At 40.3% G+C, this 19,092-nt stretch overlaps 1 protein-coding gene across 1 annotated transcript in view; it reads left to right on the top strand.

The window, feature by feature from the left end:
* Positions 1 to 19,092, top strand: part of Galntl6 (polypeptide N-acetylgalactosaminyltransferase like 6) — a 1,089,910-nt gene that overhangs the window by 968,798 nt on the left and 102,020 nt on the right. The window contains exon 7 of the mRNA XM_051182453.1: positions 15,981 to 16,098. Coding sequence (XP_051038410.1) covers positions 15,981 to 16,098 — 118 coding nt within the window. The remainder of the gene's footprint in view (positions 1 to 15,980; positions 16,099 to 19,092) is intronic.

Below are 19,092 nucleotides of genomic sequence, written 5' to 3'. Positions count from 1 at the left end.
CAAGAGAGCAAGAACAGGCTTCTGCTCCCCCTTATTTCACACATAGAACCTGAGGCCACACCTTAATGGGCCAGCACCACAAAGGCTATTGGCTGAATGAGTTCCTACAACATGGAACCATGAATATGGGTACATTTAAATGCTTCAAGAATTGCTCTCCAGGGAAGACCCACTACAGGGAAAGGAGGAGGCTTAGGAAAAGAGTGAAGACGAGAAAGGACATGGATTGAACAAGAGAGATCTGAAGTGTGAATCCCTCTGTACATCTAATGTCCCTTGTCAAAAGGGACCTGTCTTTCTTATTCCTGTGTCAACCACCTGTGATGCCTAGAGGCAACTCCAGAAAGGGGCCAAGCTTCTCTTGCAGGTGGGTAACATATAAATATATTCCTTTAGCAGAGAGGGATCAACTGCAGAAGATTCCTAGAGCCCCAGGAGGGTATAAGGAGTGAATTCCAGCAGGAAGAAGGGATCCGAAGAGAACACCAATATGCCCACAGCTGATTTGTGGACATGGGCACTTTAGTACCACTTTGAACACCACTAAAGAACTGACATTAGAAATAACCACAATTTCCAGTCCTTGCCACACAAATTCCAAACCTGATATCATATTGTAAATTCCTCAAGGAAATACTATGGCCATGATTATCTTTTTGTTTCTCACTTTTTGCAACATACTGTGAATTTGGTATTTTCTCAATATATGAAATAGAACAAAGTAGAGTGAAACAGAAAGAAGTAGGTTGGTTTCCAAAATAATTCAAGATCTCAGAAGAATGTAAAGCTCAATATTGAACACATCCCAGAAAATGAGCATAAGTGCAACCCCACTTACATACAGAGGGATTATACTGAACTATAGAGAGTTACCATAGTGATCTATGCTAAGTGTATATGATCCTTCTAATCACCCTGCATCAAAGACCTTAGCCTTTCCACAGTATGAGGGCATCAAGAGAAAAATGAGCACCTGCATCTGTGGAGGAAAGAGTAACAAGAACTGGAATAAGCTGCCAGAACATAGGACACTGTCCACACACACACACACACACACACACACACACACACACACACACACACACTGAAACACGACACATACTTTCACACAGAGAAAGACACATAACAGACACACAGAAACACACACAGAGAAACACACACATATACACAAAAAGACACAAACTCACACACACACACACATACCTTGTTTAGCCCATTGTTAATTACCATTCTAGGAATGAGACACTACCACGAATTGTCCAAGAGGAAGGAAGCATAGCTTCCTAAAATTAGTGAGCATTAATTGCTAATAAGCACTAAATACACCATTTGTGTTCCCTTATCATTAATAAAGGTTGTCTATGGGAAAAACTCCCCTTCAAATGAAATCTAAAGTTGAAGATTCTCAACATGTAGCTTTGAAATCACATAGGACAGGCTCATCTCCCACAAGCTACTTCCCTGGCTCTAAGAAATCTGACTTCCCCTTTCACCTCCACAGCCTGTTACCAGTAGAAACAACAGCCAATTTCTGCAGTGAGCTCAGTTACACTGAGCACACTTCATACCAACTAGCATTTTAACATCATGGTGTCATCACCAGTAGACAGACAAGAAAACTAAGTCACAAAGAACAAGCTGTCCTATGTCACAGAAGAGTCTGGTTCCCAAAGCTGTACTCTAAATGGCTGCTTTGCGGTTGCTGCCTTCATTTCTCTCTGGAAACAGCAGCCCCTCTAATCCCATTCTATTTCTCTATTTTGTCAGAATGAGACTAATTCAGTCCTCTACTTTTGAAGTGGAGGAGCCAGCCCATGCAGAACCTAGTTGGTATAGTCTATGCAAAGACTCAGTTGATCCATGCAGAACCTAGTTAGTATAGTCTATGCAAAGACTCTACTCATCATTCAATCCATGCAGAAGTTGATTAGTATAGTCTGTGCGAAGACTGGCAAATCAGTCCATGCAGAACCTAATTACTTTTCATAGGCAAAAACTCATTGAAGGAGATGAAATAAACATCCATTCCCAAAGCAGACTGGATTGTTACCATCTTTTCTCCTAATTTTCTTCTCCTTTCCTTTCACTCTACCCATCATGGCATCTTTTCTGAAATACACAGGTCTACATGACCTTTCTGTCATCATCATCGTCATCATCATCATCATCATCATCATCATCATATACCTAAAGAGGAGACTAATACACCCCCCCAAACATTGGTAAAGTTAAGGATCATAAAATCTGCTGTAATAAAAAATTCAGCAGTTGGGGAACTCACCCTGGTGGTGAGGACAGGGGAGAGCTGGTAGGCTAACCAACCCTGCAACGACCCAGGCCCAGAACCAGGGCCATGCCAACATCCACCCTATCTGTAATCTGCTGGAGAATATGAAGGTTCCTGTCCTACAGATCCAAAACTGAAGGATCACCATGAATCAGGACAACTGCAGGATATCCTAGAGGAGTTCCAGTGAGGGCCCAGCATCGATAGTGTAGCAGAAACCAGAGGCCTCAAACTAGACCAATGACTCTCTGTAATGAACACTTGCAAGTGATATGGATAAAAGGGTTCACTGTGTCATGCAACAGCTTCCACAATGAGATTTTTTTTTCAGTTTTTGTTTTTCTTTATTTTTTTTCCTCTAATTTTATTTTATTTGTGGGAGAAGTTTGCAAGGGCTGAGGGCAGATACAAAGGGATGAGAAATGAATGGAATGGAGATGCATGATGTGAAAGACACAAAGAATAATTGAAAAAGAAACTTTTAAAAAGTCAGCAATCAAAACAAGCCCCTTACTATTTGTTTCCCCTTTGCTCCCTATTGCTGCAATTGTACATACTTTTGTTCCAGGTGAGTTTGAAACTTAGTAGTATTGATTTTTATATCTGCCTCTCCCCCCAAAAGTCATTTCTCTTGTCTTTAACAAGCACTAGACTACGTCAGGCAATATTCTTTTACTCTGGCCTGGGGCCTGTGTGCATTTCACTCTTCGGTCCCTTTATGGAGAATGGTTTTATAGGTTTGACACAGAATGAAAAGTTTGTTTCTCAGAAATGGTAGTTGCAACAGAACAGGTCACTGAGTGGTGACAGCTATGCAGCAAAAGAGGTATTTCTCAATTTGAAAGGTGATCAGACAGCCCAGGCAAGCCTGTGATAAATACATCTGGTTTACTGATGATAGTAAACTTAAACCTGGTTTGGGGTACAGGACAGATTCTATGGCTGACTAGAAAAAAATGTGATTAAAACAAGAAAACACTCAGAAAGTATTGTATAGCATATCCTACCTCAGCATGTGTAGTGTTCTTTAAGTCCATTAATGAATTTCTAGGCTGACATTGGGTTTGGATATCTTTACAAATGGTTTCCATGCATGTTTTGAAGAGAAAAAACACCCTTACATCTGTATTAGTCACTTCTCATCATTTCTCTGAACAAAATGCCTGATGGAAACAACTTAATGAGTAATGGGTTTGTTGTTGTCTTGTGCTTCCAAAAGCACTGTGCATCGTGTTTGGAATCAGGGAGAGCAAGACAGTTCATGTCAGGACAGCCAGGAAGCAGAGAAGGGAAAATGCTGGCACTCCTTTTCCCTTTTTATTCCTGGGATAGTGCCACACACACTCAGATTTGCTCTTTCCTTCCCTGTAAATTTTCCCTAAACATGGCCTTATGGACACTCCAGGAGAATGAGTCACTATCCTCAGGTGATCAGTTAAGCTAATAGGGAACATTACCCATCACAACCTTTCATATGGAATTTCTGCCAGGATCCCTCTCTCCTAGTATCAGGCCTTGAACAGAGGCTGGCTTTTGGAAAGTATCCCTCCATCACCAGCATTCGTGCTTTGGTCAGGCAATGAGAAGCTTTGTCAGACTTTCCCCAGTTTTCTGTCATTTAACTACCTCTTACAGGTTAGACACATGATGAGTGACAGGATCAGGTTCGCCAACACTCCTATGTCTCCATCTTCCCGAGCAGAAAAGGTACCCAGCCGAGAAGCTCACTGACGAGGACTAAACTGAGTCTTTCTCCTTTGCATACTAGCAGGGAATGTCAAAGACATCAGACATTTACAGTCCAGCCTTCACAGGCACACTTCCTCACCCAGCAGACAGGTGGGAGGATTCTAGTATCTCTCCAGGTGTGTTCATGTAAAACGCATTTAAGTAACACCCAAAATCACCTACCAAAGCAAAGGACGTAATTGTTTCTCTGTGGTTTCTTAGGAGAAAGTGTTGAAGTTCACAGAGCCTTTGGTTTTTCCAACTTCTCTCTGCTGAGCCTATATCTTCTTTTATTAAATAACATAACTCCCCACAGGTCTGCTCCACCTCTTAGGTGGTGCTGGAATCGAACCCATGGCCATATGCCATGTTAGGCAAGTGCAGTACCTGTAGTCTACATCCTCAGCTGAAGTCAGCATTTTCTAAGATAAAGAGAGAATTTGAGGCTCATTTCTGCCCTTGCTGTTTTGTTTTTGTTTGTTTTTTAGAACAGTGATTAGAATTGCATTTTGATTACATATATCCTCTATGCCAATCTGTAGAGCAGAAATAGGAAGCAATTGTGTGACTTAAAAAAAAAAAAAAAAAAAAAAAAAAAAAACACGTAGGACTATGAATGGTAACACCATCTTATACAACTCAATTTGATGGGTTGTAACAGGCTTTCCCTTCACCTCAAATTAGCAACAATTAGTGGAAGTTTATTCTTATAACTGTCTGTTCATCTCAGTTATTTTCAGCATTATTCATTTTAAGTGATTTCTAAGTTGGCATGATCAAATCTTAATGAAAATTCAAGTTGGGCTACGATATAGGAATATGGAAAAACACCCAAATAGCCAACAACACAGATAAGCCTTCAGGACTAAACAGCATGTTGCTTAGCCAAAGTGATTTCTCCAGGAAACAAACAACAAGAATCATTTGCAGGACTCATTTTCTTAGGTTGCTTTCGAGAACTGTAAAGGAGTCAGACCAGAAACCTCACACAGTTATGCTGAGGTTCTCCATACACTGTGGTGTCTGCTTGCCTTCCTTATTTCCCCTGAGCCCACATGTTCACTTTTATTGAATAACATACCTACCCATAGGTCCCTTCCAGCTCTTGCTCCAAATCAATTGTTATGTCTGCCAATATTACCTAGTAGGTATTCTCTCGTCCATCTTTATTTGCCCAAAACACTCGCCTAAGGCTTCCTGGTCTCTCACCCAGACTGCCAGCATCTCCTAACTGACACTGCTTTGTTCCTTCAAATCTTCCCTCCAGACAGCCACCAAAGTGCCATATCTGTGTTAGTTACATGTCTCATTACTCTGACAAAATACAGACACAAGTAGCTTGAGAAGGGAAGGGTTAATGTGGGATAACAGCTTGAGGATGTTCTTCTGTCAGGATGGGGAAAGTAAAATGGCAACAGCAGCTGTGGCTGTCGGAGGGAAGAGCATGAGGCAGCAGACAGTACCGTGCTCACAGTTGGGAAGCAGACAGATGGACGCTGTCACTTGCTTTTTTCCTTTTTTTCCTGGTTACTTGGTCCAGGACCTCAGCAAACGATGCTGCCCACATTCAGGATGGGTCTTCCCTCCTCTGTTAAATCTCTCTGTAAACATCTTATCCTCACAGACTCACTAAGAGCTGTATTTTCCAGGTGATCTAAACCCAGTCAGGTTCACAGGGAACATTTATCATAACGTTATCAAAAACGGAAGCTGAATATACTGTTTCCCACATTAACATTCATCTAAGCTACATAATACGACCTTGTCTCAAAACTTAAATAAAGAAAGAAACAACAAAAGGGCTTGCCAGTGGCACTTGCTCACACTTTTTCTGGGATTCATAGACCTTCTTCGCTTGGCTTACCTGTTAGTTCAAACTTGGGACAAATGGCTGTCGGAAGTACCTGTTAACATATTAAAGCTGATGCTGGTCACCAGCTTCTCCCAGCATCCCTCAGTCCCTTACCTGTTACAGGGTTCTCCTGGCTCTCACAACCCACCCCTTACATTAAACTTCTCCATCCCAGAGTCTGGACTGGGCTGCCCTTCTCCTGGTGGCTCTTCCTTATCTAATCCAGACATTTTGACCCTTTTGACCTTTTTGTCCCTTTTGGCCTTTTGGTTTATTTGTTTCCTGACCTCTTAGCTCCTGGCTCTACCCACTCTCCTCCTCCCCTCTCGGGCCTGGTCCAGTTGTCTGGTCATGTCCGCTCTGGACTCTTCCAGATGTCTCTACCTTCAACTGTTTTTTTTTTCCCTCATAGCTATAATAAAAAGCCTCAACATCTTAGGAGTAGTCATGTCCTCCCTTTATTTCTTTTTCATTCACTGCCTAAACATCTACAATTCCCTCGTATCTTTTACACCAAATTTTGTGCAGCTATACTGATATACATGGAAGGATTATCCATGAAAAGAATAAGTTCCAAGTAAATGGAGCAGACCCCTAACTTGAGGCAAAGACTTGGGGACATCCTCTTACTTCCTCCTTGCCTGTGGGCATGTAGGCTAAAGTTCACATGATAACTCAGAGAATCAACATCACACACCCCAACAAACAAGAAAAAAGTTCTGTGGTCCTTCATAAGCCACATGGCATCACAATTCCTCTGTGCAATACCTGTGAGTCACAGGAATAGGAATTCCACAGATTCAAAGATGGAGACACAGACACCAACTCTCACCTCTCAGTGAGAAGAGGGTTTAGACATTTGTGAATATATTTCACAGCTGCCATAGAATCTGGGAGGAATGGAGGTAAAAACTGTGCTCTCTTCCTTTTCTGCCCTAGTGAATTAAATAAAACCTTTTTAGACAGACTAAGACCCATGAGGCAAGATGAGGCTTCTATCCAGTCACTTTAAAATGTATAACCTTTACACATTTAATCCCAGCACTCAGGAGGCAGAGGCAGGCAGATCTCTGTGAGTTCAAGACCAGCTTGTCTCCATAGCGAGTTACAAGACACCAGGGCTACACAGAGAAACCTTTTCTCAAAAAGAAAACAAAAAAAAAAAAAAACAAAAAAACAAACAAACAAAAAAAAACCTCATAGGCTTTGCTCTTAACAACATTTTTCCACATTTCATTATTTTCTTTGTGTTTCATTTGATTTACTTTCTCTATTGTCATAGCTGTTCTTGTTGAGACAGAGTTCCCATGTATATGACCTCAAAGGCTCAGTCTTCTAAGTTTCAGCTTCCTGAGTGCTGAAATTAGAAGTTTGTACCAGCACATCCAGTCTTCTGGTTTGTTCTTAAAGAATTACAGCCATTAAGCAGATATAGCATGTGAATTTACCGAATACTGAATAGATGATAAGAGGTATTAAAAACCTAAGCCACATTTAGTCAATTCTAGCTTGATATCAAACCACCTCAAATGAAGCAAAAATTTCCTTCAAGTTGCAATCAGCATGAGAGGAAAAGCATATTTTGTATTCCCTACTATGATAAAGGGGCAGCGTTTTCTCAAGAAGAAATTGTCAGATGTTTATTAAATAAATGAAGCATAAAACAAGCCTTCCTGTCGTTCACCCATGCTTAGATTTAATAACTAGTGTTTATCCTGTGAATGGAGAGTTATATTTGTATCCCAGAAGAAAGCCTATCTCCACACTACACTGGGGATTTTTCGTTTCTGAAAAGTCTCCAGTTACTGTGGAAATAAGTAATTTGCTCTGCCATTTCACACCACTACTGTGTTCCTTTTGATGTTGCTATTGGTGGGAGTATGAAGAGCTTAGACTGGGCAAACAGAACACAATGGAGGAAGGGCATCATGGTGGTGGAAGGAAGGTGTGAGGGAGTACCGGACCCTGGCAGGTTAGAAACAGACTCAATGTAGTAGACAGTAGGGCTTTGGACAAGACCTTCCCTGATTTGATAACAATGCAGTCCAATTCATGTATCATGTAAGGGGGTCAGGAGAACTTTACTAAGTGGGCCCTGGCCTTCAGAAAGAGCACTGGGGGTCTCCTGACTACATTCAGGCTTCTATATAGATCAGTAATTATGGTGTGGGAAGATATTTTTGTTTTTCAATTAAAGAAGTAGAGGGGAATAGAGGAACGGGGACATGGGCGAGAAGGCAACAGAGATGCTCAAAATGATGAATTGGCATTGGCCAGTGTTTAGACTAGAGGAATCAAACCCATCCCCTGTCAAGAACAGTAATGATTTCTAAACCCAAAGGTGTTGTGCTGACAGCAGGTTCTGGGCTTCGGAACTCAAGTATACAACAGGCTTCAAGGTATTACATGCCTGTACCCAGGATGACCATTCTCAGAAGGGGCCCTGAGGGTCTGCCTCCACAGAATGGCCACCATTAGCAGTGCAGGTGAGGGAAAGTGTGAAGAGGAAGCAGACCCAGTAATGAAGTAACTTTCTAACAAAAAATGAAAACATACCCAGAATGTGCCTGCCCATACAGTCAGCATCCCAAGGCACTCTTAAGAGAACAAGGAGGGCAGGAGAACAAGGCTGTTTTCATGCCTATAAACCCAGAGATCGCTGTGATCTCATTATTACTGTAACATGATTTCCAGGATGTGTCACTTAAGCCACATGAAGGATTCATAAAACAATATCCCTGTAGTCACTGTCATTGTGTGTATTAAGGCTGCAAGTCAATTGAAAGTTAGATTTTAAAAAAAATCCAATAGAAATCTTGAGATAATTAAACAGGTTCTATAATTTTATGTATTTTTAAAATCCAGACCTGGGGTATACCTTCCATGGTAGAGTACTTGCATAGGATGGGCAAAGGTCTGGATTGGTTCTCTGACAAAAAAAAAATAACTAATTAATTCTAAAAATTTGAATCTCAGGCCTTGGTCGGTAGGAAATGGATAAGATGGAAACTTGAACAATAAGATGTTTTGGCATTTTGAAAGGGACAGAAAGTGATTTAAGAAAACACCTCATTTGAATTGTGTATGTCCCCATATACCCTTGAAGAAGTTTCATGAGGGGATACCAAGAGTAACTGCAGTTTTAGGGTGGCTCCAATATATTGCCCAGCACACATCCATTAAAGAGCGGGGTTAGCAGGGATCCCAGCTGTAACTACACAGGTGAGTCCATCTTTCCATTCGCTGTAGGGATGGGGAAATAGCCCCCTTCTGGGTAGGGCTTTGGATTTCAATTACATTTACATTTATACACACACACACACACACACACACACACACACGTGCAACACGCACACACAATTACCCACACACACATGAAAATGCACTCACACACATCAGGTGAAATTACAAAATGTAACTGAAAGACATAACATCTTGTCTGCCTAGAAGACTACAACTGAAAAAGTATTTAGCATATTTGTCTATTCTCTTCCTGTGCCCACTAAGACACTATGAGAATAGCCTTTTGACTTATGAAGTTTTCCATTTCATCACATGCCAAGCTTCCAAAGATATGGAGACAGGAGCATCATCTAAACACTTCAGAAACAACTTGACTGAAACATCAAGCCGAGGCCATCAGACTGAGTTTGTTGGTTTAGTGCACTATATAAATTGTACATGATTTCTTCTATCACCACTTTATACCCACTCACAGGAGCACCTACTACTTTAAACATGAAGTAGATAGCAAAAATCATATGAAATTTTGTAAAAAATTTAAAATTATAACGTAACATGTGTTTGTGTGTGTGACAAGAGCAAACTGATAAATCATGATACATCACAGTGAAAATATGATTTTGTTTTCCTCATCATTTGTTTTCCTCCAAAGAGCTAACTGGTTCTAACTCTGACAGCTATTTCATTTGACCAGTTAGCCCTCCTTTCCTACTAATGCTTCTAACACACAATGTTTGCATTTATAAATCTAGAAAAACAGAACCCCTTGCCCTCTTTAGAAGAAGAACCTTCCACTATTATCTTAAGTAGCTCTGCAATTCAGCTCTACATGGCAATATACCCCCAGGATGTGAGTGGAGACAACTTTAAAAATAATCCTGGGCCAGTGAGATGGCTCAGTAAATAAAGATCCTTGCCAACAAACTTGAAAATTGAAGTTCAAGCTTCAGAACATGGCAGAACGAGAAAACCAATTTCCCTAAGTTGTCCAATGACCTCCACACATCATGGACACACACAGTAAATACATAAGAAAATTAGAATAATAAGACTATCATTTATATTTTAGAAATTAAGTAGCCAATCAAAGTACTGTCTTTGACAATGAATATCATCACTCACTGGTTGCATAATGCAACTGCTAATACATTCCTTAAGAGCTTGAATCTCAAAGTAAGTTCTGCCATGTGCTCTCTGTGGGTGCACAACACATCCAGAAACCAGTGGCTTAAGACCACTGTTTTGTTGGCCCACAACTCCATGGGTCATAAATTAGACACAATTCAATTTGCTCTGTTGGTTTCTCTTAAGCAGCATGATTGACTCCTACTTGGTTAGCAATTAATTTGTCTGTTCAACCATAGAAAGTTCAGCTTCCTGGAAGACCAGTCAGTAGTAATTCAAGTAGGAGAACTGGCTACTTTCTGCCTGAGGTCATACGTGTGACGCTAGTCATCTTCTATCTTGGGTGGGGCTGGATGAGCTAAGGTAGTCTCAGCTGTCTCATATTTGTGGCCAATGGTGCTGATTGTCAGTGAAGCCATTTGTCTCTGCCATACACCTCAAGTTTCTTCACTGGGTCTCAGGCTTTCATAACTAGGAAAGTGGAACAGTCCCCAAGGTATATGCTCCTTCTTGTACCACATTTGTTTATATTAGAAAACCAAGATACCTGGCCAAGCAAGTCAGGATGAGAATGTACCACACAAAGTGCGGATAAAAGAAGCCAAGATGGATTGGGGCCATTATTGCTACCATACACCATCAGGTTTTATCAACTATAAAATACAAAGAATTTGAGATGTTCATCTTGTTAATTGGATCACTCAAGTCTATCCTTTGCTTGAGAAGTCAAAAGAATCCATCATTCCTAGAATACACTCCAAATAACTAATGCCTCTCAGAAAAAAAAAAAAAAGAACATCTGTGTGTTGCATTTAATATTAATGCTGAAATGTATTCCTGTCTGAAAAGCAAAAGAGGTATAAAGAAAGAAAAGGGGTATGTTTGTATGTATGTGTGTGTGTGTGTGTGTGTGTGTGTGGTAAATGGCCATCTGACACCTCCAAGAGATAAAATCAAGAAGTATCATGATGCTAAGACATTCTTCACTTAGTGCCTGGACTTGCTCAGGAGGCTCAGAACTGAAGAGAATGGCCTGGTGACTTCAGGCATAAGCTTCTAGCCTTGAACGTCATCGCTGACACAGTTCTCTCCCCCACCACACTATCCACGCTGCTTTTCTCTTGATGCAGCCATTGACACTGTTCAGTGAACCACAGATTTCTGTGACCATCTTTACATCTTCTCTCTGTTTCCACATCTTGGCTTTCTAAAAGATGTCTCTCTTTTGCCTCTGGAGTGATCGCCTCCTCGCATAACATAAGGGTGATAATATTCTTCTGTCCTCCTTTTACTATGTTATCTCACTGTAAAAGTTAGGTCACTCAAAACCCTTTTAAATAGTCTCCTCAGAATCTTAATTTATGACATGATTTATCACTTAGAAAACATTTTTGCATCTTAAATATCATTTGCTCCACAAATGAATTCTTGTTGGAATAATAGTGACTTTTTTAATTGTAATAGTTCTGAGTCATGGACCAACCACAAATGTCTGGCTGTGTGGCCAAAAGTCATATGGACTGCCATTCTGCTGATTGGCTTGGCTTGATTGAGACCCGAGGGAAGCTGTGTCGCTTCCTTTCTGATCAAATTTACATTCCAGCCCACATGTCCAGAAATTTCACTGTATCTACTGAAAGAGAGCTGAGAGCCAGTGTATTTCCTAAGGGGCCAAACTGACATTCCCTTCATATTACTGAACCTAAATTTTAATTGTTAGCGTATTTGAAAAACATTTTTCTCATGTATCTATTCCTCAGTATTTTGTATGCCTTCATTTCTCTAATCCAACAGGTTATGTGGCCTGTGTTAAACTTTGAAGTCATACTCTATGTGCCTGAAAATCTGAGAAGAGTGAAAAGCACCCTAGAGAAAGCATGTTTCAATTAAAACTCCACCATTTTTTTCTGAATATATGAAGTAAAGAATCAATACACGAAATAGAGAATGGTAGGTAGTTTGCCAACTCCTTATAATGACATAGCATTCAGAAAATGCCCTCATTTAAAAGAGAAAGCCTGCCACACAATTTTGCATCTACAAATGAGAACACAGAGTTTGTCACTGCTGCCAAATAAAGAATGGTTCCAGTAAACTTTTACATGATAGCCTCAATAATTTAAAAGTGAACCAAATTTGCAGCATTTAAAGAAAAAAATGCTGTAGAAATGGGATGCTATTTAACCATACTTAAAAAAGAGAAAGCAGATTTGTAACATGGCTCAATAGCACTGCTATGAAATAGAAAATTGAATTCCATTAAGTATGCAGAAAAGTCACACATATCTATGGCCTGTAAATGAAGAATCTTCATGGCCACCTTAATTTTAGAAGTCATCTTAGGGATGACAAATGTTTTTAATTGCAAAGCTTGAGGACTGATTCAGATACTGTGCACAGTGCAGCAGCAGTCATATGTCACAGAGACCCAGAGCCACAAGCCCTGCCTACCCTGTGCTCACATTCCCAAGGAAACAAAACAGAAAAGAGATTCAGAAAAAGTCAGGCACAAAGCAGAGAGAATGGGGAGAAACTGAGGAATGTGACCAATGGGGAGTTCTGAGATACCAGCTTTTACTTAAAATAAAACCAGAGGAGGACATGAGGAAACAGGAAGATTGAGTCAGGGGAAAAATAGAGGAAAGCAAAAAAAAAAAAAAAAAAAAAAAAAAAGATACCTTAATAAAGGGAGCCCTTACAGGTTTAAAGAGAAATCTAGCACTAGGGAAATGTCCAGGATCTATAAGGATGACTCCAAGTAAGAATCTAAGCAATAGTGGAGAGACTACCTTAAATGTCCTTCCCTAATAATGAGATTGAGGACTACCTTAAATGACATCCTAGAGTCTACATCCAGCAGCTGATAGAAGCAGAAGCCCAGATACACAGGTAAGTACTGTGCCAAACTCCTGGAATCCAGTTTCGGAGAGGGAGAAGTGATGAACAAAGGGGTAAAGACCACACTGGGAAAACCCACAGAATCAGCTGACCTGTGCAAGTGGGAACTCATGGACACCAGACTGACAGCTGGAAAACCAGCATAGGCCTGAACCAGGCCCCCTGAACAGTTAGGAGGACTGGGCAGTCTATGGGGGCCTTTGGTAGTGGATCAGTATTTATCCCTAGTATACAAATGGACATTGAGAAACTATTACACATAGAGGGATACTCTCTCATCTTAGACACATGGGGAAGGACCTAGGCCCTACTCCAAATGATGTGACAAACTTTGAAGACTCCCCATGGAAGATCTCACTCTCCCTGTGGAGCAGAAGGGGGATGGGATGGGGGGTTGAGTAGGGGGCATGGGAGAAAAGGAGAAAGAGGGAACTGGGATTGATATGTAAAATAAGATTGTTTCTAATTTAAATTTTAAAAATACCCCCCCAAAAAAGAGCAAAAGAATATGCAGAAAATAATTAACTGCTCCTGTTCATTTTCCAAGGAAGAAGCACAGTAACTGTTCACTATTTAATAAAGCAAAAGGTCCCTACCTCAGTTCTTCTGGTTTTGGTGCAGCATTGACGAGAATCTACTCCTTTGGGCCTGAAGTTCAACCCACAGCCTCGGGTCTACAGGCAAATCATAGTACTAGATTTTCTCTGGAACTATTATAAAGCCAACAGAATACAAAAGTGGTGTTCCTAGTATTATTTCTGTGTTGATTGTTTATGTGTACACATTGTTTATGTGTACATATGTGTGGTATATGTATGTATATATTGTTTATGATGGAATTTTATTATTGAAGTGTATTCAAAGCATAATTCACAATATGAGTATTACAATGTGGTGTGCACAGCACGTAGGTAGGGAAATGTATAACAGAGTACAAAGAGCTGGAGAAAGATGCTATCAAAAACTTTAGTTAGTCAAAAGAAGACAAATGAAAAAGAAAAGAAACACAATTGATACAGTCAGAAAAGGTAGAAGGTGATTGGTTTAGGTCCTCTCAAATGGAACCACATCAACCATTTTTGGTGTTTTGTTTTGTTGTATCTAAATGTCCCAATTGGAAAACAAGGTGTGTATATGTGTCACCTGTTAGAAACCTGCTTTTTAGGAGAGACAGAAAGGAGAGGGTGTCATGTAGGCCAGGCTGACCTAAACTCATTACATAGCTGAGGGTGACCATGAACTGGTCCTCCTGTCTCCTCTTCCCAAAGGCTGTGATTAGAGATGGCACTGAGAGCCAGTGCCAGGCTTTGCGCATGCTACACCACTACTCTCCCTACTGAACTCCATCAATAACTCACATTAAGTGTGAATGCACAAATGGTTAAAATGTTAAAAGACAGAAAAGGTTATAAATACTCGAGTTGGGGAAGACAAGGAAACCAGGGTTGTTATAATGACAGAGGATAGATGATAGAACAAATGTTATCACCAGAAATAATAAAAGCCATTTTCTAGTTATAATGAGGCAATTCATCAAAAGCATGAAAATTCTAAATATTTCTGCACTATTAACAGGGTTACAAAAACATGGCATAAAAAATGATAGAACACCAAGAACAAATAAATATGGAATTACCCTCATAAATTTCAAACTGTCAATAATTGATGGGTCCATTTGAATTTAACTTATAAACAGATTAACCTAAAATATACTGTTCAGATTTTTGATAAGATCATTTTAAACAAGAGTATTATGCTTGCAACGAAACTATTTACAATTAGTTACTTTCAGAATTTCTTTTACCCTATATCTCTACAATTCAAAACTGCTAATGTCTAGCCCCAAAGAATTAAAGGTTACAACTGTAGTATACAATCACTGGGAATTTGCAACCAGTAAATGTTGCAGTCTTTGCAGTCTTGATTTGTTCCAGCTATAATTATAATTCTACTTTAAAATGTTGTGTTCAGAAAATGGAGGAGGGAACAGTCAGCTGCAGAGATGACTAGAGTGAGGGACATGTGATTCTAAAAATTCTAATGAAATGTAAATGCTACGTGAGACTCTATATATGTCCCGTGCACTTTCCTAGGGATAATAGATAAATCACTCTTCTAGTTCTTCCCTCTTGCCAACTGTATACAATCTACACCCTCAGAAATATTTCTTCTTAGGCTAGAAACTTGGATCACCAGTTCAGAGTCCACATTACTCTTCCAGAAAACCATAGTTCAGTTCCCAGAATCCTGTCAGAGGGCTCACAACCATAGCTGGGTCCTATGCCATGGGATCTGACCCCCTGTTCTGAATGTCCCCAGGTTCCAGCACTTGCGCCAATACCCATACATAGATACACACACATACACATAATCAAAATTCTATTTTAAAATCTTACTTTATCCTATATTCTATTTCATAGTCTATAAATAGGACATGAATAGTAGACAGATGTTCAGTGAATAAATACATGTGAGACATTACATTCTCACCACCATTCTGTCTAATGGTAAGAGATCTCTCTCAACTTAAGTTGAGTAATATCTCCCAACATATCAGTCACTGATATTAATGTATTTCTCTCTGATGATAAGCATGTGACCAAGTGTGACACGGGAAGTACCTTTCCCGTGTCAAAACCTGAATTGCAAAGCTTAATGTTCACGCAGATTCTTTTCCCACATCTACTTCAACAGGAAATGCAATAGGAATTCTATATTTACTTATAGATAACCATGCTGAAAAATGACATACCTTGACCACTAAACTAGATCATGAATTTCAAAGCAAAATACTACTGCCTTTAATCTTCATGGTCCATTAAATGTTGTTTATCTTTTGTCTCCCAGGTCTCCTGTTATGGCTGGAGGACTCTTTGCAGTGGATCGAAAGTGGTTTTGGGAGCTGGGTGGCTACGACCCAGGCTTAGAAATCTGGGGAGGAGAGCAGTATGAAATCTCTTTTAAGGTAAGAGAGCCAGACAATCCTCACTCCATATGTACAGACAATTCTGATAGAATGTGTCGCTTCACTTTGTGATCTGTGTTGTATGTTGGAGCTATTTCTCCCTAGGGAACTTAGGAAACAGAAGCAACTTCCCTCTGATGTGAGACCTAGCCATCCTATGTTGCAAGGTTTCCTGCTTGGTTCTGCAACCTCCTTGCCACAAATGAACACACAGACACTATATTAATTATGAAACTGTTGGCAGGTGGCTTGGGCTTCTTATTGGCTAGCTTTGTCCTAATTATAACCCATTTCTATTAATCTAAGTATTTCCACGTGGTCTGGTCTGGTGCATCCTAATATCCCGGTCTTCATATGGCAGCTGCATCTGCCTACCCTTCCCAGAATTCTCCTCATCTTCTAGCCTCGCCTATCTTCCTACCTGGTCAATCAGTGTTTTGTTCATCAGCCAATAAAAGAAGAATACATACAGAAGAATATCCCCCATCACTACATGCAAAAAGAAACCATTCATACTCCTATTACTAGGTAAGCAACTCTGCCTACCTACATCTACTACTTTCTGCTGGCAAAGGCATTTGTCCAGGAGTGCTTATACTTTTCTGGTATAAGACCAGAAAAGTAAAGCTGAAGGAAGGAGACAGAAATCGGAGTTCTGCCTTTCATGTTCAAACATGAGTGAGCAATTCAGATTGTGTTCTCAACCAGTTATTCCCAAATTCCAGGAACTGATAATAAATTGAATTTCAAAATATCAATAACAAATTGAAGAGTAAGTTTTTTATGTATTTTTTAATTTTATTTTGAGACAGATTCTTGCTATCAAGCTGTTCTGAAACTATATAACCCAGACTGAAATTCTATAACCTCAAAAACCTGTAGTGATCTACCTGCCTCAGCCTCTAAAGTGCTTAGGATTTCAGATGTGAGCAGGTTAGCTACAAACAAGTGTTTTACTTATTTTATCTGGACTTGCCCACATCTCTACTTACCTTAGTCATCAATTTTCAATAAAATTCTGTGCTTTATTGCATACATGTATACACATCCTCTACACATACATATATGTAATTATGATTCTGTGTTAAACTCATGGTATATGAATGACAAGCTATACCATATGAATAAGAGTTAAAGCCAAATAAACCACGTGAGGATTCATACTCCAAATTGCCTATATAATTTGAAAATCATTCTTACAAAGAAAAGAACTTTTTTCTCATCTTAATCTTTGTGTAGAAGCAAAGGCTGACTCTTGTGACACTCCATATGGAAATCTCCTACTTAAGTCAGCCTTTGGTGACCACTTCCATTACAAAGTCCAACCAGTGCCTTCTGCAAAAAGAAAAGATGCCCTGAGTATAACTAAAGTTAAACATAAGAATCCAGCTATCATTTTTAGAATGTATGAGGAGTAGGCTTGATGAGACCATAACACTGATATAGAATGTTATACTTTTCCCCCAAGGAGTCACAGAATAAATATCCTCAAAAGAAACAGAGGTGTCCTTACAGGCTTTGAGACACCTACAATATTCCCTTTGACCTTTAAATACCATTTGCTAAACTGGTACATTTTTACCCATTGAAACATATAATTTTGCATCTAAGACATTTTCCATACCTTCACAGTTGCTTTGTTTCAAGCCTTTGGGCTTGCCAATGTCTTTGTGTTACTCTGTGAGAGCAGTAGCTGTATGGCTTGTTGTGGTAGACGTGCAGAAGTAATAATTACACAGCATGCCTACATTCTTAGTGCTACAAGCCAAATGCTAAACTCAGTATTTTTGTCTTAGCTGATTTTAAAACATAGCTATAAAAAGTGTTATACTATCCCTTTGTATAGATGAAGAGACTGGAGCTAACAGATTTTTAGTTTTCTTTAGGGTTTTTATTTATTTTGGGGGTACTTGTCTGCTTGTTTGTTTTATTTTTACTTTTATTGATTCTTCGTGGATTTCACATCATGCATTCAGATCCCACTTATTTACCTCCCTATCCCCTCGCAGCTGCCCTCTGTCCTTGCAACCTTCCCCAAAACAAAACCAAATGTAAAAGAAAACCCAAAAACCAAACAAAGAGAAAAGAGAAAAGAAGGCTCTTGTCTCTAGTCATAGAAACTGCATTGTGGCCTGTTGAGTCACACTTTGTCCCCTTCAGTCCGTTCATCTTTTCTTGCCAGTCTTCATTGCCACTGGTCTGGCTGGAGACCTCTGGCCCCTGCTGTGCCATTGATGAAGATGGGCTCTCACTGGGGCTCCTCTTGAAAATCCAGTTCTCCTGTGTCATGGAAAGTCTGCTGTTTGGGAACTGTAGGATATGTCACCTTCACACACTCCACCCTTTCACAGATGCGGGGAATATTGGGGTGGGCTAACTTAGCCTTAGTTCTTAGCCTGGGTGGTAGCTGGGTAGGTCAGCCTGCTGACTTTCCTCCATTAACACTACCCGGGTAAGCTCTCCAACACTGCCTTGGCTGGCTCACCCAGTGCAGCCTACAGCATGGAGCAGAGCCAGTTCTCCTGCTCTCAGGTCCTCCAATAGGGCCCATTTACACTCACACCACCAGAGCCAGCTCTATTCTTCAGTCCATGTGAAGCACAGGGCCGTCTCTCTTGGTCACTGTAGAGGACATACAAGGGGGAACAGGGTCAGCTCTCCAGCTCTCACCTTCTCAGGGCTGGCTCACCTGCACCCCTGACAACAGGGTCAGCTGTAGTGTGCTGCCCAAGGCTGCAGGACCTTCTTGCTCTTCTGTGTGCAGCAGCGGTTGAGGGGCAGAACTAGTTCTCTCATTCTTGTGAGCCCAGGTTAGTTGTTTCTGTGGGTTCTCTTATGATGTTCTTGACATCTCTGGCTCACACATTCCTTCCTTCTTCTCTTCTACAGAATTCCCTATACTCAGCCCAGCACTTGGCTCTGGATCTCTGCATCTGTTTCCATCAGTCACTAAATAAAGGCTCTCTGATTGCAATTGTGGCAGTGACCAATCTG

The sequence above is a fragment of the Phodopus roborovskii genome, unplaced genomic scaffold, assembly GCF_943737965.1.
Source record: "Phodopus roborovskii unplaced genomic scaffold, PHOROB, whole genome shotgun sequence".
NCBI classification, from domain to species: Eukaryota; Metazoa; Chordata; class Mammalia; order Rodentia; family Cricetidae; genus Phodopus; species Phodopus roborovskii.
Note: the sequence above shows the minus strand (reverse complement) of the source record. Positions and strands in the feature narration are given on the sequence as shown.